Genomic DNA, 23,572 nt, shown 5'->3' on the forward strand with positions numbered 1-23,572 from the left:
AACAGTTTTAAAAACTACCGCTAGATTTCAAAAATGGAACACATAATTTCGTGAGTGAAAAAGTCCATCCAATTGATTGGAGCATGTATACTTAGGATAGTGTGGAATTCGATAAGTAGCTCATTTTACGTCTGATTCTAGCGTAGAAGCGAACATATGAGTAATTTTTCATTCAATCAAAAACACTCATGTCCAACCGGTTTGCGTTTTGGGCTGGAAATGCTCAATGGTGAATGATTGTTTAAAATTGTGATTGTTTAAATGATTGTTTAAAAATTTGAAAGAGGGACCTTCATAGAAATCAATGAAACTCGTAGGAGCTATTACTTAAGAGATTGATTTCAGGGAACTTCGTAGATGGTTTTTTTTCCGTCGATCTTGTTTTCCGTGCTGAGTACCAATGCTACCGTTGCCGTAGGCAGCTTCCACAACTGTACCCTACTTATCGACCCATCAACTCATGGACCGGAGACCAACGGATTTACTTCCCTTCCGAAGATAGGAGTGATCAGAGATTTTAGGGATTTTTTTTAAGTTTAGGGAATGTTATGTAACTTCATAAATCTCCAGAAATTTCATTGCATCTTAGAAATTGTTTAGAACTGTGTAGAAGAACTGGAGAATTTTTAGAAGTGGAACAATGTTTATAGGAGTTCAGCTACTAGTGTAAAAGATCAACGAACTTCATATAAATCCAGTGAACTTCGTAAAACTTCAGTGAACATCGTATGAATGCAAATTATTTAGTAGAACTTCATCCAGAAAATGGAGAGAAATAATAGCCCATTTTCGCGAGAACTTTTAAGAATGCTAATATAAATGTTGAGTGAATTTCAAGATTTTTTTTCTGGAGGGAATTCCTAAAGTGTTTTGCACACTACGATAATTCCTAAGAACATCTTTGAGAAATTTGCAAAACATATCCTGAGATAAGTTCCAAAGAAATAAATTAGTTAGTATTAGTAAAAGATTCCGTGTACTGAAATTCAAGATCCAGGTTTAACATAAATTACTACGGATGAGAACAAATTTCAATATCCTGATACCAGCCCAAGTAACAATTTTGGTTTTATGAGGGTTCTGTAGATCATGATTTGGACTGTTAGAATGCTATAAAACCTCTATAAAGCTTGCAATGTTACTTGGGAGGGTTGCTTCCACTCACTTACTATAAAAAAATGTTTTTCGGAATTATAAAATCATTAGATGATATAATGATATAATGATATGTTGTACTTGTAAGTAACAAGGAGAGGGTGTAAAGTGTGTGTCGCTTTGAGGTAGTCACAATCAGCGATTTAACGACTCGCGAGCGCTCACTCTGACTGAACGCTCATGAATCATAAAATCGCTGATTGTGAAACTCTGAAAGCGAAATTGACAGGTTTCATGAGCCAAACACATACTTTACAACCTCTTCTTTAAACTAACAAGTACAAAATATCATCCAATGATCCAATAATTTCATAATTAAAAAAAAAACATTTTTTATAGCAAGTGAGTGGAAGCAACCCTGCCTGATACTAGAAAACCAATCAAGATTATGGGACTAGATTCAATATTATAAGTGATATCGGATTATTAATATTTATTTAAAATATATTTATGTTAAAGTTCTAATCTAACTCCCGGTTTTTCCCGAATGATTTCGATAACCGGTTGGTTCCCGATTTTCCCGGTTGAGTGGTCACCCTGAATATTGGTGGATCGCGGTATTACAAAAATTTTCAACGTGGGTCGCAATCGACAAAAGTTTGAGAAACGCTGTGTTAAAATATATGCAGAATAAGCGCTTAAAACGTTTTTAAAGGCTATCTTGATAACATGTCAACAATTATTATAACGTGTTGTGAGGGCTCTATTCTGGAGCAGGGGCATAAGTTTTCAAGATACTCATAATTGTCGATCGAAAAACTTGGATCTAACTAAGTTTTCAATCTTCTCTAAACGAGGAATAATTTTACAGCACCAAAGCACTTTTGAGTCTTGGAAATCAAGGCAAGCCAGTAAATTCCATTCGCTCAAAAAATAGTTACTTACGTCAGATTTTAAGTTGGCACGCAGTTACCTACTGATAAACAAGTACTACTGAATTTTACAATGAATTCACATCTGCTGGATAGCCACAGCAGATGAAGTACTGATTTAACTTTACGATATTGTTAACGCTTTCGAGTGATCCATTGAACTGCGAAGACAATCCCTTCTTCCCCAATTATGTGCCTATACTACGCATACATACAGCGAAATCGGACTTTAAATTTCTTTATTCACCCTGCTTGCTTGTCGTTTCTTCCATCGAATTTAGACAAATAAAAACGTCGCAATTCTGTTCCCCCCTTTTACGACAACATTCGGATTTATGCGGTTGCATACCTACATTAGGGTGGTTCAAAACATCGATTTTGCACCACCAAGCTCAATTGATTTCAAATCAGGTCCTGATAACTCTTCCAAAATTTGAGCTCATTTGGATGCGAACTCATTCTGCGCTGACCCCTTGAAGTTTATATGGGAATTACTATGGGAAAAGTGAACATTTTGTTCTAGTCTTTCATCGTAATGATATACGGAAAAGTTTGCTGTCTGTCTTATTTTTTTATGTTTTGTGCTAACGTAAGAACTACACGACACTCACAAGACGCGACGCGAGACAAGACACAACACTTATACTGCCGTTATACGCATAACTGTCCCATGTTCTATGTAATCCTTATGCACTGTGGGACTCTTATGCGTAGAACGGCAGTATAGTTCTTACAACGTTAAAATAAATTAAAATTTACCTTCCTGTCGACGGGTTTCGGGCGTGATGTTGCCCATCAACGGGACAATGTCCGACTGATTACTCAGGATGTTCATACGTTGTTTTGTACACGTCCAATAAGAAGAGAAGAGAAGAGGGTCCATCTTCATTCATCAATGGATCAGCAGTATTGGTGATAAATGATGATTCCCATGCGCTTAGATTTGAAGCTTTTCTGAGTTCTGAGTTTTGATGATTTTTGCACCTTTCCAGTCAATGTTATGATCTAAGCTAATTGTGTGTACCGCAACGGCTGATTCATTGGGTTTTTTGTTGGCTACAGCATGTTTATGTTCTTTTAGGCGGACTTTTTAATTTGCGGCGCGTTTGTCCGATATAGACCGAAGGACAGTCCTTGCAGGGAATTTGATAAATTGCAGACTGTTCATCCGGCGGAACCTTATCCTTCAGGTTACACAACAGGTCACGCAAAGTTTCGTCGCTCTTGTGTACTACCTGAAGTCCTTGTCGCTTGAGTGTGGATTTGATCGGGTTTGTGATTTTGGGATAGAACGGCAGACTCCCACCGGTTCTAGTGTGGTTATATTTTGTCGGTGCTTCTTCCGTTTGTGTTTTCGGAGAATTGTGTTCACGTACACGTTCACGTAGGATTGTGTATTGGAATCACTTTGGCTAACTTCCAGCATGCAGCGAAGTAGCCAAGCTCCAAACATTTGTTGAAGATAACGGTAAGATGGTTGAAGAAGTAAATACATACTTGAGTTTTTCAACTCGAGGTTGACTACACGATCCATAAGCGCGGCCTTCATGTTTTTAGCGCTTCTAACAGCTGCTATCACCTCATCAACCGATATTCTACTCGACTCGACGCGGCTCTAGCCATTGCCTCCAGTACGGGGCTCACCATGGTTTGGCCAAGATTATGTGAAATCACAATATGTTGGCCTTTTTAACTGGGGTTATGAGTAGGGATGGGTCCGAGTTCTGGTCAACAGAGGAAAACGGAGGGATCAGTCTCGACTTATTTTTAAAAATTTTGGTCATCTACCAAAATGGCTTTCCACAATCTGGGAGAGAGCGTATCTTGTTGAGAATCGTTATTTCTGAGTTGCACCATCCTGGTCGGATAATTTTGGTTAGCTTATTGACATTGGTCTTCAAGTGGGGCAGCTCAGAACGCTGGAACTGCCTGCGAATGGTGTTACGGAGCCTGATAAGATCTTTGGTTGGACTGTCAAGGTTGAGAGTATGACTCACATGTAGGGATGCTGATACGTGTTGCTCCCTGGCACGGGATATCGCCTCTTCAATAGTTTGCATGCACCGATCGACTTCTTCGAACGACTCCGGTAGGACGTCGTAGTCGATTGCTGTGTCCACACAGTGCTGGTACTGCTACCAGTTGACACAATGGTAATTTCGCCGGGAAACTTGAAACCTATTGATCGAGGAACCTACTTCGGCCACCACCGGATAGTGGTCCGAGCTTAGTTCCTGATAGGTGACAGATTGAGAGATGTTATCGCCAATGTTGCTGATGAAGATGTCGATAGTGGCATGAGCCCCGGATCGACTCAACCGGGTGGGAGTGTCCGGACACAGGATGTTGTGGTGGGCTTTCTGTAGATCATTGTACAAGATTGTGCCATTCTGATTGCACCGACTATTGCCCCGCCGATTGAAATTTTGACACCGTCGTGTCAGCTTGATGATGTCTCTTCGGAAGTCTGCGGCCGAGCCGTCCATAATGTTGGTTTGCGTGGGGCAGTAGACCGCGATTGGACCAAGCGATGTGCTCACCTCAACTCCGGTGGCTTCGATAGTTTTCAGCTGGAAGCTTGGTAGTAGCCGGCAGCTGATGTTCCGTCTCGCAGCGATGGCCACTCTGAACCTTTCGATGGTAGCAGTTTTCCATAACGCTAAGGTTTGAGGACCAGCCAGCCGGTGGACCTAAGAATCTTTAGTCCGCGGTGAACTGTTGAGGATCATCCTCAGGATCTTGGCAGATTGGCAACCCGTACTCTATGCACGACGGCAAAGGTAAAAATACCATCTTTTACCGCTGACTTGCTGCTGTTACCACACCGTCCGATGCGAAAACGAGCAGAGGCACGACAGCAGCGCTGTTTCATAACGTTTCAGGTTCAAGCAGAACGAAGTGCAACTTACTGGTACTCGATTGTGACGACTGGGTTTGGGGAAAACGTTTATTTCATTAAAACAGTAATAAAATTATCATTTGGACATTTAAAAAAAAAAATTATTTAGGCAGATTTGATTATTTCCTATCGATTGGTGTATTTGGATTTTAATTTCATCCATAAATGACAAAGTTACAAGCATTCAAAGAATAACACTATTTCGTCACACTTTTTTTTGCACCCCGGTATAGTTCCCAAAGGCGTAGTTCTACCTCAAAAAAAGTTCCCCATTTCTCATAGTAATTCCCATATAAACTTCGTAGCGCCAGTGCAGTATGAGTTCGCATCCAAATAAGCTCAAATTTTGAGAGAATGCTCAGAACTTGGTGGAGCAAAGTCGATATTTTGAACCACCCTTACCTACATAAATCGCACCTGCAAGGAAAAAATAATCTAAAGACGCACAAAAGTTGCCCTTCTGGCTAAAACGTTCGCTAGTTAGTGTGACTGGGGAATGAATAAGGGAAGCATGTTAATATGAACGGAAGACGCGAAATGATTTTACCTCGGGACAAAAAATGTATGCTAATTTGGCCTATACAAAACAAGCACCTTGCTTACAAACGTCTGGAAGAATGCTGTGAAGGTAGATTGCTTCTTTTATGATTGCAATGTATTGCAATTACTGGAATAGAGATCTGGTCGAATTATTATATATAGAAATCAGCTTTAAACTAGTAGGTAGTTAAATTTGATATAAAACTCCCATTCTTAACAAAGTTGTAGGTTTGAAAAGCATGGCATTTTCCGTGATGATAAAAGATAAATTATCGTACGATTGAAATGAAGAACCAAATTACTAAAGAAATTTGTAAATAGATATCAACTAACCAATAAAAAATCCTCTTCCCTTCTAGTTCATCAAGTCAGCATCGGCGCCGAAGAGCATCAAATAGTAAACAAAAACAATGCTCTCGACGACCCAACACGTGGTTTACGCAACGATGGCGTCTTGCGCAAAGCCATTAGCCCCTTCCAACCCTTTGCTACGGCGTGGTCTCGTAGTGATGGCCACCGCACAACAACTACAAACCCATGCCATCGTGGCGGTTGGGGTAGCACGAGGATTTGCCAGCAGCAGTTGGACTTGGAGGACACCATCATCATTCATCGGTGATAGTCGGTTGAAGCAGGAAGCACACAGTTCCGATTCGAGATCCGTACTTAGTAGAGGTAAGTGGCGCAAAGGTTGAGCTTCGTTGTTAGTACAATGCATGTGTCGTTGATAAATGGGCTGATAAAGGATGACAAGTGTTTTTCAAGTGCACCAGATTCCGCTGGTTGTCGTTAATATCTAGGTGTTTCCGATTAATCGGTGGAAGAAGCGCGAATGAGTGAACGAGTAAATAAAATGAATAAAACAAACTATCACTGCGTAATGCAAACAACAGAGGCGTTGCGGTACATGATTCAAACGATTAGAGTGTGTGTAAATTATGTACGTGAAACGGAATTTCGGGTCTGTGTAAATATTATGATATCATACTGCTGAACAAATTATTGGAAGCATATATTTTTACGTCAAGGTCAGATTCGGGTGGCCTTCAAATAGGAATTCGAGCGGTCACATTGCCGAGTAAGCGATACTATATACACAACATCGAAATTCAATCGGTAAACAAAACACGTGTGTTAGGTTGGACAGTTGGGCCTATCTGATAAGTGTATCTAATGCTAGAATTCAGTTGGAGTGAACTTCTGGAGAAAGTTTTTTTGTCTAGGGTTTGGTTATTTGTCAGTTATACAGTAAACCCTCCTTTACTCGACAGTCGATATTGTCCCCAATACTACGTTCAGACTACAGCTGATATTACGGATAATTGGCTGTCTTGTGACGATTTTTACGATACCATATGACGAAAAAGCTACGATTTTCAGTAGGATATCTGTAGATCGGATTGCTACGTGTTGATTACAGCGACCGACCAATATGTATTCAGTTCCGTAAATAGTATCTATCCTCAGGGGACCCCCATATTATGTACTTTCGAAGTTTGTTTTTAATCAGAAGAAAATCAAAAAAAAAAATACAGAATGTACAAAACATTTAACTAACGGATGTTCAATAAAAAATGAACATTTTTTCAATCATAAAGCTAGTAAAAAAAATTTTTTCAACCAATTCAGTATTTTTTATTAAAAACATAATGTTTATTTTTCAAAAAAACGTCAATGAATATTGGAGAAGGGGCGCTGGTCATCCGTACGACGTAACTTAGTCGCGATGCTCTCACAAGAGCGCTGGACGGCACTGAAATCATTCTCATTTTTTATTGAACACCCGTTACTAGGATCCTGGGGAAAATTGAATACTGGGGTAAAATTGGTTGGTTGGTGATAGATATCAAGATAAATCTTTGTAGCATTTCAATATGAGATGGTAGCTTTGACGAGTTTCTCTTTACAAAAATTTTAATTTTTCAATTGCATTCAGCAGCCCAAAATGCACACACCAAACAGTGACTTTCTGGAGATGCATTGCCGCTTGGTGGACCTCGTGCGGATTGTCCTTGTCCCAAATTCGACAATTCTGCTTGTTCACATACCCGTTCATTCGGAAATGGGCCTCGTCGCTGAAGAAGATTTTTCGTTCAAAATCGGGGTCGGTTTCCAACTGCTCCAAAACCCAATCAGCGAACACACGGTCCTGTCTATGATCGTTAAGCTTGAGCTCCTGGGTCAATTGGATCTTGTATGGGTTCAGACCCAAGTCTCGACGCAGAATTCGTCAAGTTGAAGCCTGCGAGAGGTCCAGTTTTTGAGCGCACTCAAAACTTTCGCGTACAGCGGTGATATTCTCGGCAGACCTTGCGTTCCATTCACGTACGGATGGTGGTTGAGTGTTCACCAAACTACCGTTCACCACATTGCGAATAGTCCTCACGGTAGGACGATTATTGCGACCGTAAAATGGGCGAAGCGCTCGGAACGTTGCTCGCAAAGAACAGTTACTTTGATAAAATAATAGTATCATTTGCAGGTGCTGTTGAACGCTATAACTCTCAATTGTAATTTGGCAAGACACATTGAATAAATGACAGCTAATACGACACTTGTAGCTTCAACAATATGGCCGCAATGAACTGTCAAAGTTAGTAAATCCCTATAGACCTGTTTGACATTTAATCATCTTTCTCTATCTAGCACACATGGACGAATGGACGGTTTGTTTTCCCACTAATCTGTTTCCCTCTTGCTCGCACTCGTTCGTTTTAAATGGTACAGTAGTGTGCGCCGATTAAACGTCAAAAAGCTCTATTGGGAAACCTTTTACAACAACCAGCAAATTTTCGCCGCAAGTGTTAAGTAATAATTTTCCCGAATTTAGCATAGTGACCATTCGGTATAAGAACCGTTCAGCTTAATGACCGTTTGGCCTAATAACCGTTCGGCCTAACGACCATTCGACCTAGCCTACTGACTAAAAGTAAATTGGTACGCACAAAAACACCTGTAATTCGTGATTCAATAAGTTTAAAAAGTTACAGATAGGTTGCTTTACAGTACTTTTATTAAAACTTCAAAGTTACAGCATTAGATGGTTACATTTCTCCAGTTCGAACGAAATCTCGAATGGAGCCCATCAGCACCCGCACAGTGAAAACGGACAAAATGGCGCATTTCTTCCATTTTGCCCGCATTTGCTGGATGTTCTTGACTGCCCCTCCGCTTTGTCAAAGTCGCTGCTTTGAAATTGCCCAGTATTTTCGATTGGTTGAAATTCCGGGTAATTCGGAGGATTCATTAGCTTGGGGATAAAATCGATCTTGTTGACAGCACCTTGGAGTAGTGGCAGGTGGCCAAATCGGGCCAAAACATGACTTTGCCCTTATGCTTCCGGATGAACGGCAATACACGCTTTTTCAGGCATTCTTCGATGTAAACTTGGGATGTTATCGTCGAGTATGTGACGAATGGTTCCGTTTTCAGGTCACAACTGCAAATCGCTTGCCAAATCATGGCCTTCTTCGCCAACTTGTCGGCAAACACGAACTTGAATCTTCCCGAGCCCGACACATCCCCACGTCCAGTCGCGATGTAAAACTTTTGTCCGGGAAGCTGCTTAAAATCGAGTTTGACGTATATTTCGTCATCGATCAAAGTGCAGCTCTTGTGTTTCGTCAAAACACGGTCGTGCAAGAGTCTTGCACGCTTTTTGGCCACGGAATATGCCGGTTCGGATGTTTATTGGCTTTGTACGACTTGTATTCTTCCCTGGCAAGGCTGTTCCGCACCGTTTGAAAGTTGGCGTTGTACCTTCTGACTACATCTCAGATCGAAAGACCGGGTTTGGCTTTAATGCACCTCAACATCTTGCTGCGCAGCTGACGATCGCTGGTTCCAGTTTTTTCGTAGGTCCGCTGATTACTTTCCCCACTCAGGGTTTCCTTGTAGGTTTTGAGCACTAGACAAACTGTTGATTTCGGCATTTTCAGCACTTTAGCCAGCTTGGAACTGGACCACTTCGGATTTTCCAGGGGTTTGTGCACAATATTTCTTCTTCTTTCGAGTTCCATTTGACGTTATTTCTGAACGCGATCGACTACTTTGATCAAACTTGCACCAGTTGTTCTCTATAGAAGTGTAAACAAACCACTGTCAAAGATTTTCAATTCCCAAGACTATAGAGGCTTGCTAGTGGCACGCGAGGGGCGTACCAATTTACTTTTAGTCAGCCTTTAATAGCCCAGCATCCACCCTGAGTATTCAATATAACTTTTTTATATATCTCATGATAGGTCCTGGCATAAATTAAAGGTATGGACCATTTCCCCCGAAACACCAGGAACATGGATGTGGTCGATGGATCCGGGGTAATCACCAGTTATAATTTTTTTAAAGTTCCTTTGATTTTAACATCAATTACAGAATTAAGAAGCTCTACCTTTCACATATCGAGTTATAGAATCAAAATAACACTACATAGATTAGCGACCTAAGGAGGCATCGACTTGTAGAAATATCGACTTATGAAGAGTACGATACATGGGAAAATGAAAGGACCGCAGAATCCATCGAGTTGTGTAGAGTTGACGAAAACTCAGATTTCGTCAATTGGCACAATAAGGTGTGATGCTTTTGGTAACAATCTGGTGTACGGCATACAGACTTCGACGGGCACGATTTTGCACAGTGGTTCGAACGCAAACAATTGAAGCAGAGTCTTGCTTGCTGTACAAATTCACGCCTTGCCTTCACCGAAGCCTCCTTGAATGTTGAACACTTGTAGATTCCATGGTCTCCCGAACACATCGGACATGAATGCTGCTCTACGACATAGAAACTGTTGATTTCCTTCTTGATCGGCTTCTTTTCTTCCTTGTAGATTTCCTTCTTGACATGATCCAAGTGTTTACCGCCGAACGCAGCACAAGTTTCGAATGCATCACACTTCCGCTTGAGGAATTTCAGTAGTTCATCGAATGTAGGATTGTCGATGTCAACGATGTGTGTTGCCCACTGAGAACGCACATTGTCATCCAGCTTCTTCAAAACTAGATGAATGAGCCATGGATCCCTGGTCTCGTACGCATTGCCCATGGCCTTTAGCTGGCGTATCACCTCGTCGGATGTCGATACGAGCTTCCGCAAGTTCGTGAGGTTCATTGCTTTTATCACTGGCTGGTCACAAAACTCATGGACAAGCGCCGAAACAGCAAACTTCGGCTTGTCATAGTGTTCGACCAGAGTGTCCCACACCTGCTTGTAGTTAACATCTGTGATTGCATAGCTACTCACCAGGCTTTTCGCTTCTCCTTCCAAGTGAGACATAAGAAACTGAAGCTTAAGCGCATTCGTAAGGTTCTTCATGTCCACACTGCTGGTGAAGATGTCCTTGAACGATGCCCACTGCTTCCTATCGCCCTTGAATGTTGGAAGACTGAACGATGGTAGCTGCATGTCGATTGGGGCTGCGTGCATTCCATGAAACTGGCCAGCTAACTCCTCCACGGTAGTTGAAGCTGCAGCTTGTCTGGTCAACAACGTCCTTTGTGTATCCAACAGCAAACGAACGGCTTCCTTGAGGTCACTTTCCGGTTCAATGAACGTCGCGTCACTGCCGCCGAAATTCGATCTCTCCTCCTGCCGCTTTTCTTGCAACCAGCTGGTGTACAACCGTTTGGTTGCGTAATACAGTTTTTCGTAATCCACTCGCACATTGAGCACCGACGGCAATTCCTCCTCCGTTGCTGCGTCCTCGATTTCGCATTGGATTTTATCGAAATTCTCCTGCATCTCGACCAGTTTCTGCAACCGATCATTCACCTCGAAGATTGGTGTTTCCTGTTCAGTCACTTGCTTCGCACTTGCATGTTCCCGTTTCAGCCGCTCGATAGAAACAATTCGCCTTTTCAACTGCACTTCCATTATCGCGAATTCTTTACCTCCGGCTCGAAGGACCAAATGTTAAATGACGGGACAACACGCGAGAGTGAACGAAAACAGTGATTGAAAAAAGCCACGGAATAAAATCTTTAAAAACTTAACTTTCAAAATTAATGACTAGCGAAAAAACGTGCTCTTCGATTCGTGTATTTATCTATAATAATAATAATAACATCAAGTTAATGAAAAGCGGAAGTCGTCCTACCGGTGACGGCTCGGTTTTCTTGACTCTGTTTCTCTGCCTCATAACTTCCTTGCGTCCAGCCATCCATGTTTGGCTCATGAGAAAAAGGGATCGTACAAAAAATCAGTAACACTGGGTTTAGTCCTTTATTGAATTTGATTTGAATAGAGTTTTTTGGCGAGAAGCGATAGAGTCGATTCGAAGAAATACGAAGCGAAAGACGAAATGGCAATGTTTTATTCAAAACTTCAAGTATTTCAAGAATATCGGGTGAAACCAATCTAATTTTGTATAATCTTATTTGTGTGGAGTTTGATATTCAATAGAACCGCTCCGGGACATGATAATGCTATATAATTGAAGCATTTTTTTTTCAAATTTCTAGATACAAGGGGTTATAAATTATGGAAGGTTTTTTTTTGTATTCGGTGTTTAGAATCTAGACAAGCACGCTAAGTGAAGTATTGTCAGTTTTAAGAAGCTTAAATTTGATTCAAAGCAGAGTAGAACTCTCAGTAATGAATTTACAATAACTCATACAAGTGAAATGAAAATGAAAATTCGGCCTAATGACCCAGCCTTTTTTCATAAGAATTCACTGAAGCTTCTCTCCATTTTTTTCGATTTCGCTAGAAATCTCCTTAAAATTTCCGCAATTCACCTCAGATAATTGTCCTAAAATTTTACTCAGAATTATCTTGGAGTTAAATTTTAGTCCTCTAAAGGCTGACTAAAAGTAAATTGGTACGCCCCTTGCGCCTCTAGTGTTGGGAATCGAAAATCTTTGACAGTGATTTGTTTACACTTCTATAGAGAACAACTGGTACAAGTTTGATCAAAGTAGTCGATCGCGTTCAAAAATAACTTCAAGTTGAACTCGAAAGAAGAAGAAATATTGTGCACAAACACCTGGAAAATCCGGAGTGGCCCGGTTCCAAGCTGGCTAAAGTGCTGAAGATGCCGAAAACAACAGTTAGTCGAGTGCTCAAAACCTACAAGGAAACCCTGAGTAAGGAAAGGAATCAGCGGACTTACGTAAGCTGCGCAGCAAGATGTTGAGGTGCGTTAAAGCCAACCCTGGTCTTTCGATTCAGGATGTGGTCAGAAGTTACAACGCCAACTTACAAACGGTGCGGAACATCCTTGCCAGGGAAGGATACAAGCCGTAAAAAGCCAGTAAACATCCGAACCGGCACATGAAGCAGACCGTGTTTTGACGAAACACAAGGGCTGCACTTTGATCGATGACGAAACATACGTCAAACTCGATTTTAAGCAGCTTCCCGGTCAAAAGTTTTACATCGCGACTGGACGTGGGGATGTGCCGGGAAGATTCAAGTTCGTGTTTGCCGACAAGTTTGCGAAGAAGGCCATGATTTGGCAGGCGATTTGCAGTTGTGGCCTTAAAACGGAACCATTCGTCACATCCTCGACGATGACATCTCACGTTTACATCGTAGAATGCCTGAAAAAACGTGTATTGCCGTTCATCCGCAAGCATAGGGGCAAAGTCATCTTTTGGCCCGATTTGGCCAGCTGCCACTACTTCAAGGTGGCCAACAAGATCGATTTTGTCCTCAAGCTAATGAATCCTTCAAATTGCCCGGAATTTTAACCAATCGAAAAATATCGGACAATATCAAAGCAACTACTTCGACGAAGCGGCGGGGCAGTCAAGGACATCCAGCAAATGCGGGCAAAATGGAAGAAATGCGCTGATTCCGTGTCCGTTTTCATTGTGCGGGCGCTGATGGGATCCATCAAGAGCAAGGTTCGAGATTTCGTTCCAACTGGAGAAATGTCACCATCTAACGCTGTAACTTTGAAGTTTTAATAAAAGTACTGTAAAGCAACCATTAATGGACTTTTTTAAACTTTTTGAATCACGAATTACATGAATTTTTGATCGTACCAATTTACTTTTAGTCAGGCTTTCAATCATTGTGAAAATTTACAAGAAATCCTCCTTAAAATTCTCTTCAAAACTCTTTTCTAGATGTCCTTGGAATTATACTCGCACTACCATTAAAAGTCTTTGCCGAATTCCTTTACAATTGCAGCCTAAAAATTAAAATTCATTCGTTTTTTTCACAGATCCTGGAATTCTCTTTGCAATCGTCATGAAATTTTTCACACAGCTCCTTATTTTTTTTTTCTCTGAACTCTTACAATTGACTTGTAGTGTGTTATCTCTAGAATGCAATCTTAAATGCCATCAAAATTGCTTTAATTCTCTTATAAGTTTTTCTAAACGACTTTATCCTGGAAATAAACTCAAGTTCAAGAGTATTGAAATTATTTCCAGATCAAAATCTTACTTGTTGTTTTGAATAGAGGACGAAATATATGTATTCCCGATTTGTACACCACACACGGTTCTCCGGGCCACGGATCGAAAGTCGATTTTTTAAGCGATTACTATGCCCTTCTCTATAAGAAGGGTAAAAAATTCAAATTCATAGATGATTCGGAAGAAACATAACTGAAGATCAAATACAAAAGCCGAAGGTTTCGAATGACCTTGAACATAATTGTATTCTCCCCATCATGCAACAGTCTGCATTCAGCACCATGCAGACAAAAAAGAGATAAACATTCACATGTAAACAAGAATCAAACCCTGCAGATAAACTTGTTGTGAATAAATACAACGATCACAACATCAACAGGGTGGGTCAACCTTACTCCTCACTGATCTTTCAATCTGTTTTGAGGACCCCAACAGTAGTGCGTAATTTGGGGGCTTCAAACGCACACTTCTTTACCGAACTCATACATGAATGGATGCGGAGACTTGAAATATCTATAAGCAGAAAAGTGCGCGTTTGACGTTTCATCACTACCTAAAGCCCAGGAGTAACCGTCAACAATGCTGATGATGGTACACCACGCAACAACTACCCTACACGGTAATTCTAGAATACTCCATTTATGACTATGTTTTACACATTTTCGAGAATACGGTTTATACGTCAAAAAATGTTTAGATTTTAGTTATAAATGAAGAGTACTTTTTATGCATTTCCGAGTATGTCAACGACGAACAAAAATGTGTAAGAAGTAGTCCCCGCTGAGAAAAGAAGCGTTCATTGGAAAAGCAGCGTTTTAATTCAGTTCCCGGTCCCGGATTATTTCTGCGGTGGGTCAGCGGAAAATGGAGGAATTGTCCACTTTGGAACAGGACGTATTCACGACACTGGCAGGTAATTAAAACATTTACTTTTATTGTTAACCAAATAAAATTTTTTAACCGAATAAAAAAGGACATCGAGTATTCATTACGTGTTAAATTAAATTTTCATCTAAATGTAGATCATGTCCGCGGATGCCTCCGAATCATGGGACAACTGTCCAGAAAAGGCGTTAAAAAACCGCCAAATGTGATGCCATTGGGAGTCGAGGAGGAGTTGGCAGCACCGCTGATTCGATGGATTGGTGTAAGTGTTTTGACGATTGATTCGAATAAAATCTAGAAAGGATTTATTCCATTTAATTAAATAAATAAATAAATAAATATTACTGTTAAAATTCTTATGCATTTTCATTCAATATTTGAAACGAACTTGAAATACAAAATTTGTTTTATCGTAGGTATATTTTTTTTTCAATGTAAAAACTATGCATTTAACTATGCATGTGGGAGTATAAATTACGCATTTATACTTTGTTCGGGTGTCAAAACTACGCATTTTTAAGTTTACTATGTGGTGTAAAAAGTATGCAGATTCTGACGTACATTCAATTTACGCAAAATAGAGTAAAAACAGTATACTCCTTTATTGGGTAGTCCCATTTTCCAAAGAAAGAGCGTACTTTATAGTCATAAGAGAGTTTGTTGTGATTACCGTGTACTGCTTTCTCTCTGAGATGACTACGTTGGTCATGATGAGAGAAGCAACTTGTAAATTTTTGACAAGCAAATTAATATTTTCGTTCCGTTTCCCATACATTCTACCATACAAATTTTAAAGTTCTTCCGCACATCCAGATCGTAACCAAATTCGTTGAAATTTGGCACAGTTGTTGGGGTTTCTCAATTAGGCCTATTCTGCGCGGCGCGAGGTGAGCTGACAGTACAGTTATGGTGAAGTGACAAATTGTCAGCTCGACTGAGGTGAGTCTCCGTGCAAATCAAATGGATAGTACCCTCACCAGACGTGACAATAGTCACTTCAATAGTGTCAACGAGTGGGGGGAGGAGCAGTTGGTTGCAATCCACCTCTCAAACTTGACCCACCCTAGTGGGCACGACTCTACATTTTGGACCTGCTATTTGTATTATCGCCTCCATTCGTAATCTTCTTCACACTGAGTGATAACATAGAGTATAAATAAAGAAACAACTGTTGATTATTTGGCTCCGTCGGTTTAGATGTGTTCAGATTTTATAATAAGAATAGGTAGGTGGTAGTATTGCACGAACATGCGAAGGAAATTGTCTTTTTAATAGCCTTATATTCGTTGTTGATGGGACGGTATCTTTTTGTGAGATTTTATGTTTATAGCATACGATCATAAATACAGTCTAACGAAAACGAAACCAAAGTCATCTTCGGTCGGAATAGCCACTGCAAGGTATAATGTTTTGATAGGATTAATGTTATACACATGTGACTATCGTCAGAGGCCACAACCATGTGACGTTAATATCTGAAGTCTGACAATTTTTTTCTGTAGGTATAGGTATATATTTCATCCGAATGACGATATCGTATAACCGATGGTGAAGTCAAGTGAACACAATATGAAGGAAATGGAGAAACCAAGTTCCCTCAAAATAATATGTCTTCTACATAATTCTCGCCTCGAACGATAACCCAAATGATAGAAGTATTCCACAAATTGTTTGGATGATAACCGGATCACGTGGTTAAGCAAAACAAAATTGAATTAGGGAGGATCACGAGCTGTAGCACACTTTGAAATTTCACATGTACACTAGCGCTGCATAATGACAGAATACTGAAGAACTAATTTGTTTATCATACGAAAGGTTTTGGTTATCTGAACAACTTTTCCTAAGAAAACCACTTCCCAGATAGTCAGGGTCTCGAGATATAACACCCTTTGAATGATAACATGCACACCAGCGTTGTTTTCATCACACTTATACTCCGTTCACATTACAGCGTATATCACGTGATATACGCTGTCTTGCACTGAGCACTCATACATCTAGTTTTCACTGGAAATCCTATGTATGAGTGCTCATTGCAAGACAGCCTATATTAAGTGATATAGGCTGTAATGTGAACGGGGTATTAGTTTTCGAGTGCTCGGCATAAAATTTTACTAAGATCTCAGGAAAAAATTTTCCGAGACTCAACAACCAAATGTCGCTTTTGCTGAGATCTCGGCACAATATGTTTGTCGGGAGCTCGGCTGTGCAAATCTCGGCAAAATGACCGACATTCGGCAAACAAAATTGAGCGTGTATTCACCACTATTCTCTATTCCGTTCAAAACGGATTCCCCATCCAAAAACAATTGATCAATTTAGATGATCAAGTTTTGAAATCACCACAGCATGCTTTTGGACGATCAAATGCAAAATACTGTGGCAGCCACAGCATAGTTCTGTCAAAACCTCAGCATTTTCATTGATCCATTTTTATGTATGCGAAATTCGTTTCGAATGGAATACATAATAGGGGCGATTGACACCTTTATTGGAAAGGCCTCCATTTCGAAACAAAGTGTGCAGAATTGTCTCAAGCTGCAAAATCATAATAATGAGCTGTAGCGTCGAATTAACCTCACTTTTGTTGACATCTGGCAATCGTTTGTTTACATGAACTTAAAATATAATTTAGAAAAATGTTGAAAATATGTTTAACATTTTTTAGAAAGGAAAATTTTTGAAAACAGCATCGTCAAATAACAAATCTAATAGTTATTAAAATTATAAAACTTGAATCCACTTGAACTAACAGATAAAGGATAACAAACCACTGCTGGCACCGATTAACGGGAGTTCATCGCATTTATTCGTGACGTCCCCTTGCAGCTCCCTATTCTGGTTAGACTTATATTGGAATTCTCCTTAGGTCTGGAATCTGAAGTTCCTCAGAACTACCTTGACAATAATCCTTAAATTTGATTTGAAGATTTCTTCACAATTCTTTCCAGAACTCCCTTGGAATTCTCCTCCGAATTCCCTTGATATTATCCCTTAGAAATTCTCAACAAATGCATTCGTCAAAGCACTGAAACTGTTGCAAGATGATTGTTTGACGAACTTCAAAACGTTTGTTTTATTTGATTGGAAAAAGAATTTGAAATGATGAAATTCAATGAGAATTCCAGTTTTTTTTTTCAGGAAAAATCCAAGAGGATTCCCGGTTTTCTAGGGTTTTTCAGGCTAATAAACCCTGATTTAAGCACTTTTAGTCTATCTGTTAATCTGATAGTTTCTCCTCAGTTCTGCGATCAACGAAGGAGAGCAATTATCACTGAAATCAGCCCACTTGTTCTTCGTTCTAAAATTCTTGGATAATTTAAATCAATAACTCTAATCTCTAAAAATTTGCAAGGGAACCGTCAAAACTTCCTGTTTCATGTTTAGAACTTTTGACGGTTATATTCCCCCTTATACCTCGTACAGACTATGGATTATATCATGTAATATATGCTGTCTTGCAATGAGCACTCATACATAGAATTTCCAGTGAAAACTAGATGTATGAGTGCTCATTGCAAGACAGCCTATATTACATGATATAAGCCATAGTCTGTACGGGTAATATTCTGCGAGTCATGTCACTCTCTGTTACCTGTTACTCTCTGTTAGAGGGTCACGTGACTCGCAGAATAGGGGGAATTGAGTTTGGGATACTCCCCCTTATTCTGCGCAGCGAGTGAGGTGAGGTGACTCGCTGTCACTAGTGAGGTGACAAAACTCTCCGCGCAAATCAAATGGAGAGTCACCTCACTCGCGATGACTATTCCCCCCTCACCGGTGACAGAGAGTCACGTGACTCGCAGAATAAAGGGGATTGTCACCAGGCTTGCTTCCACTCACTTGCTATAAAAAAAATATATTTTCTGAATTTTGAAATCATTAGATGTTATAATGATATTTTGTCATTGTCAGACACAAGAAGAGGCTGAAAGGCAAGTATTTGACACATAAAAGCTGTCAAATTCGCTTTCAGATAGTCACAATCAGCGATTTTACGACTCGCGAACGCTCACTCTGAGTGAACGCTCACGAATCATAAAATCGCCGATTGTAACACTCTGGAATCGAAAAGGTAGTATGTGTCAAACACTTGCCTTTCAACCTCTTCCTGTATCTAACAAGGCCAAAATATCATTATAACAAGTAATGACTTCAAAATTCAGAAAATCATCTTTTTATAGCAAGTGAGTGGAAGCAACCCTGATTGTCACCTCACATCACTCGCGGCGCAGCATAGGGCTCAATAGACTCATCAAATATTCAAGCAAAATATTCAAATCCGCATTTTTGGATGAATTTTTAATCGTGATTCAACCGATACACTCAATCAACCCAATACCAATTTATCAGTAGAAAATAGCATTAAACTAGTAATTAAATGATATTTCTAAGCCAAATTGCCAGACACAAACACACCATATCCAAAAAAAAAACAATTATGCAACTCAAACAACGCTCCCGATAGCCCTTATCAATGACACTTTCTTGCTATCACTAACCCGAATTTGTGTTTGCTCACCTGATTATAGACACAGTATGCAGTGGAATAACACTGACCGTTTCCGAAATAAAGTAACAATTCCTTTCCATCAGTCTCATTTAATAGATCTCCGCAGGCAACAGCTGCACGCAACCATCTTAGAAGAACCATCATGACCGCCGTAGTAAAACCCCGCCTGGTTGGTGTCGAGGAATCGCGCCGCTTCATGGTGGACTGTTTTCTCAAGTCCAAAACGCCCGAGTCACACGCAAAGCAGATGGCCGATCTGCTGGTGGAGGCCGACTACCGGGGGCACTTTAGCCATGGCATGAATCGCCTGGAGATGTACATCAACGATCTGCACAAGAACGCATGCAGTGGAGCAGCCGAGCCGACGATTTTGAACGAAACGCCAGCCGCGGCATGGGTCGATGGCAACAACGGTCTCGGCGCAGTCGTTGGAAATTTCTGCATGGATTTGGCGATCAAGAAAGCCAAGGAAGTTGGTGTCGGGTGGGTTTGTGCGAAACGTGAGTTGTTGGGTGGGGTTCAATATATGTATTGGAAAATTAATAATCTCATTCCTTTCAGGTTCCAACCATTATGGCATCGCCGGATGGTACACCCTTCGGGCCATGAAATCTGGTTGCATCGGTATGTCAATGACCAACACATCTCCACTGGCCAGTCCGACCAGGAGTAAGGAAGCCGCCCTTGGAACGAACCCCATTTCGGTTGGTGCTCCAGCTGAAAATGGCGATGGCTTTGTGCTCGATATGGCCACCACGGCAGTGGCAGTTGGAAAAGTAAGAGTTTAGCCGTGTGAGCATAAGCAAACTATAAATCTCATGCCACCCATTCTTCCGACAGATCGAAATTCAACGGCGCAAGGGTGAACCGATTCCCCTCGGGTGGGCTCAGGATCCAACGGGTCATCCCACAACGGATGCCAATTTGGCATTCGACACCGGTTGCCTAATGCCTCTCGGCGGTACCGAGCTCACTTCCGGTTACAAGGGATACGGCTTGGCCGCAATGGTGGAAGTATTCTGCGGTATCATGGCGGGTTCGAACTACTCTACCAAGGTTCGCAAGTGGACCCACGCCGGAGCCGATACGGAAGCCGATCTTGGTCAGTGCTTTGTCGCCATCAACCCGGCCTGTTTCGCTCCCGGGTTCGAGGGAAGGTTGTCCGATTTGAACAGTATTCTGAGAAATATGCCAAGGGTATGGAGGGTATTTTTTTACGAAGGATAGAAGTAGATAACTAATTACAATCCAATTACAGACTGATGAATCGAAGCCGGTTCTGGCACCCGGTGATCCAGAGCGTAATCACATGTCGAAAGTAGACCAGGAAGGAGGATTAGCCTACCACGAGAACCAGATCAAGACTTGCACCCAGCTGTCGGAACGGCTGGGCGTGAAACCGATCTCTTTTGTTGCTTAACAAAAGATACATCCGGCGTTGATTGTTATGCATTTAACCTATTATTTACATTTATCTTGTAAGGCACTTTCCTCTACTCAAAAGAGGAACCGAACGGCGTTATTCAATCGATTTTATTTTCTCTAATGATCGGATGCGTAATTGTGTTAAAAATAAATAAATAGCATCTTAAGATTGTCACCCACCTGATATGTTAATCCTGAGATGTGTAGTTTCCGAAAAATGTTAATACTGGTACTCGAAATCCTTGAAATAAGCATCCGGATTTTAATGGCCACTAAATATTGACAAAACTGACCGGCGTCGTCAAACTTTCACAAACAAAACAGCTGTTTGTCAAGAGTGCAATCGGAGATAAGAGAATCACTCACGCTCTCGTCTCAGCTCGGCTCTCGCCATACGAGAGGGATGAGAGAAACAGAATACAATTTGAGCAACAAAAGCTCTCAGTCAAGCAGTCAACACACGATCGGTCAGATCAACTCCAAATTGAGTCTAGTCGACTGTGAGTTGAATTTTCCGGGCTTTTCCATGAAACATTTTTCGAATATGAGCATGGTCACTGCCAATAACTCAGAGAGAGAGAGAGAGTTACTTCTACTCAGTTGCATGAGATATTAAAAAAAAAACTGCAGGTTCCTGCAGTTTTTAGAAATTTATCAATACCTCTGAGTAGAATAGTGACTCTTTCTATCTCTTTCTGAGTTATTCTCAGTGGCCGTATAGTGTCAATTGATACACGGCAAATGACTTTAACCCGTATTTGAGTCACGTTCACTTAAATATGAGTGAATATCACACATGAGCAGGGATGGAAAATCATTTACATTAATTTGCCTCTAACTTTTTTTACCAACAGAATACCGATAAATGATGTATGAAGCTTTTGTAGCTTTTAATATTAACTTTTGTTAATAACTAAAATCTGAATCTCTTATTGCGGATTTCACACCTAATTAGACTCCTGCGCTAAAAATAAGTACACAGTAATATTTTCGCACTGGTCATAAAAGTTAAATATGGAGCTTCTTAATGCTTTCTAGAGCTTTAATTCAACAGTGTAGCTTGCTAGTAATGTTCTAAAGCTGTTTCTGCTGTCAAATAAGTCGATTTTTGAATTTTCTGGCATGTGCGAAAATATTTCTGTGCAATTATTTTTTGCACAGTAGTCTAATTTGGTGCAAAATGCGCAATATGCATGATGAGATAGAGCTGGCAGAACATGTTATTGTTTTTCAGTGAATGCAATTTACATTCACTGAAAAACAATGGTAGGTTCTTATCGTTCTGATTCATCATGCATAAGAGATACAGATTTGAAATGTTTACAAAAGATGTAGCTAATATAAAAGCCTATGAAAGCTTCAGACACTATTTTACGGAATTCTGTTGATGAAAAAAGTTAGAGACAAATGAATGTAAATGAATGCACGAAATGAATGTAAATGATGTTCCATCCCTGCACATGAGTGACATTATTGCTGCAATTTGTAGACCAGGCCATCATGCCAAACATTGTCGAATGCTTTTTTAATGTCCAACAATGCCATGGCAGATGTTTTAGATACAGACTTGTTCCGTCTGAGAATGTTTGTTACTCGAGTGAGCTGGTGAACAGTCGAGCGACCTTTATGCTGGGTTTAGACTAGGCAAGTCAAATGATCAACTCAGTTGAATTCAATTGGCTTGAAAAGTTGAGCCTGGTTCAACTTTTTTCAATTCAAGTGAGTTGATCAAGTCAGTTGAATGGCATGGTTTACACGTTCAATTCGTGTTCAAGTCAGTTGAATTCAACTGAGTTGATCAATTGACTTGCCCTGTTTAAACCCAGCTTTACGGAAGCCAAACTGCTCCTCGAGCAATATGTTGTTTTCCTCGGCATATGCCAGGAGTCGATGGTAGACTGCTCTTTCGAACAGCTTGGATAACCCTGAGAGAAGGCTGATGAGTCGATAGCTTGAAGTAGGTAACATTCCCAGGTTTCCGAATGGTGATGACTTTAGCTGACTTCCAGCACGACGGGAAGTAACCAAGCCTTAGACACTGATTAAAAATCAGTGCCAGATGGTTGAAGAATCTGGAACTCAGGAGTTTGAGTTCCAGATTCAGGATTTGGTCGAAACCTGGGGCCTTCATATTTTTAGATGATTTGGTATAGGCCAGCAGTTCGTCAGCCGTAATCTCGGATTTCGTAGGAAAGTTGTTGCTTACGAAGATGCCGATGGTGGCATGGACCCCAGACCGACTCGACCGGGTGGGAGTGTCCGGGGCCAAGATGGGATAGTGGCTCTATTGCAGGTCTTCATTCAGGATGGTGCCGTTTCGATTGCTCCGACCATTGCCCCAAGCTTGGTGTTTTGCGTTTAGGTCGCCAGCGATGATAAAGCTCCCGCTCCTCCGGGTGAGTTTGATGATGTCTTTCCGGAGGGCCGCTGACGACCCGTCCCTGGTGTTGGTTTGCTTGGGGCAGTAGACCACGATGATGGCTTACCTCAACTTCGATGACTTCAATTGTTTTCAGCTGGAAGCTTAGTAGTAGTCGGTAACTGATGTTCCGTCTTGCAGTGATGACCACTCCCCCACCCCCAGAGCAGGTGACCCCGGAGCAGGGGCGCTCAAGTCTGACGAGTGCGTCTTGCTAATAACAGCAATGTCGATTTTCTTGGTGTTGAGGAAATCGAGTAGCTCTCTATGCTTGTTTGTCAGTGAGCAAGCGTTCTAATGTGCAATTATTATAGCTTCACGGTCCATTCTTGGTGACGAGTGAAAAGGCAGCATGAAGCTGTTCCAGCTGTTTTGCAGGTTCGTAGAATGACGATCACCTCTGCAACCAGCGTTACTAGTTCTTCCGATGTGAAAGGAGATTCGTCAACTGAGCCAACACGGGAATACGATAGTCCAGGCGCCGAGGTAGAAACATGA

General features: G+C 41.0%; 2 protein-coding genes across 2 annotated transcripts in view; one reads left to right on the forward strand and one right to left on the reverse strand.

The window, feature by feature from the left end:
* LOC135711726 (ADP-ribose glycohydrolase OARD1-like) overlaps positions 1 to 20,946 on the reverse strand; it is a 53,083-nt gene extending 32,137 nt beyond the window's left edge. The window contains exon 1 of the mRNA XM_065234695.1: positions 20,836 to 20,946. Coding sequence (XP_065090767.1) covers positions 20,836 to 20,910 — 75 coding nt within the window. The 5' untranslated portion in view covers positions 20,911 to 20,946. The remainder of the gene's footprint in view (positions 1 to 20,835) is intronic.
* On the forward strand, positions 5,826 to 20,777 carry LOC135711709 (uncharacterized oxidoreductase YjmC). Its single transcript, XM_065234668.1, has 5 exons — positions 5,826 to 6,141; positions 19,314 to 19,730; positions 19,792 to 20,006; positions 20,071 to 20,427; positions 20,489 to 20,777. The coding sequence occupies exons 1-5, from the start codon at positions 5,877 to 5,879 to the stop codon at positions 20,648 to 20,650; spliced, it is 1,416 nt and encodes a 471-aa protein (XP_065090740.1). The 5' UTR covers positions 5,826 to 5,876; the 3' UTR covers positions 20,651 to 20,777.
* Positions 20,947 to 23,572: the final 2,626 nt, after the last annotated feature.

Source organism: Ochlerotatus camptorhynchus, unplaced genomic scaffold (assembly GCF_037179485.1).
Source record: "Ochlerotatus camptorhynchus isolate MF236.1 unplaced genomic scaffold, CSIRO-AGI_Acam_v1.1 ptg000434l, whole genome shotgun sequence".
Taxonomy (NCBI): domain Eukaryota; kingdom Metazoa; phylum Arthropoda; class Insecta; order Diptera; family Culicidae; genus Ochlerotatus; species Ochlerotatus camptorhynchus.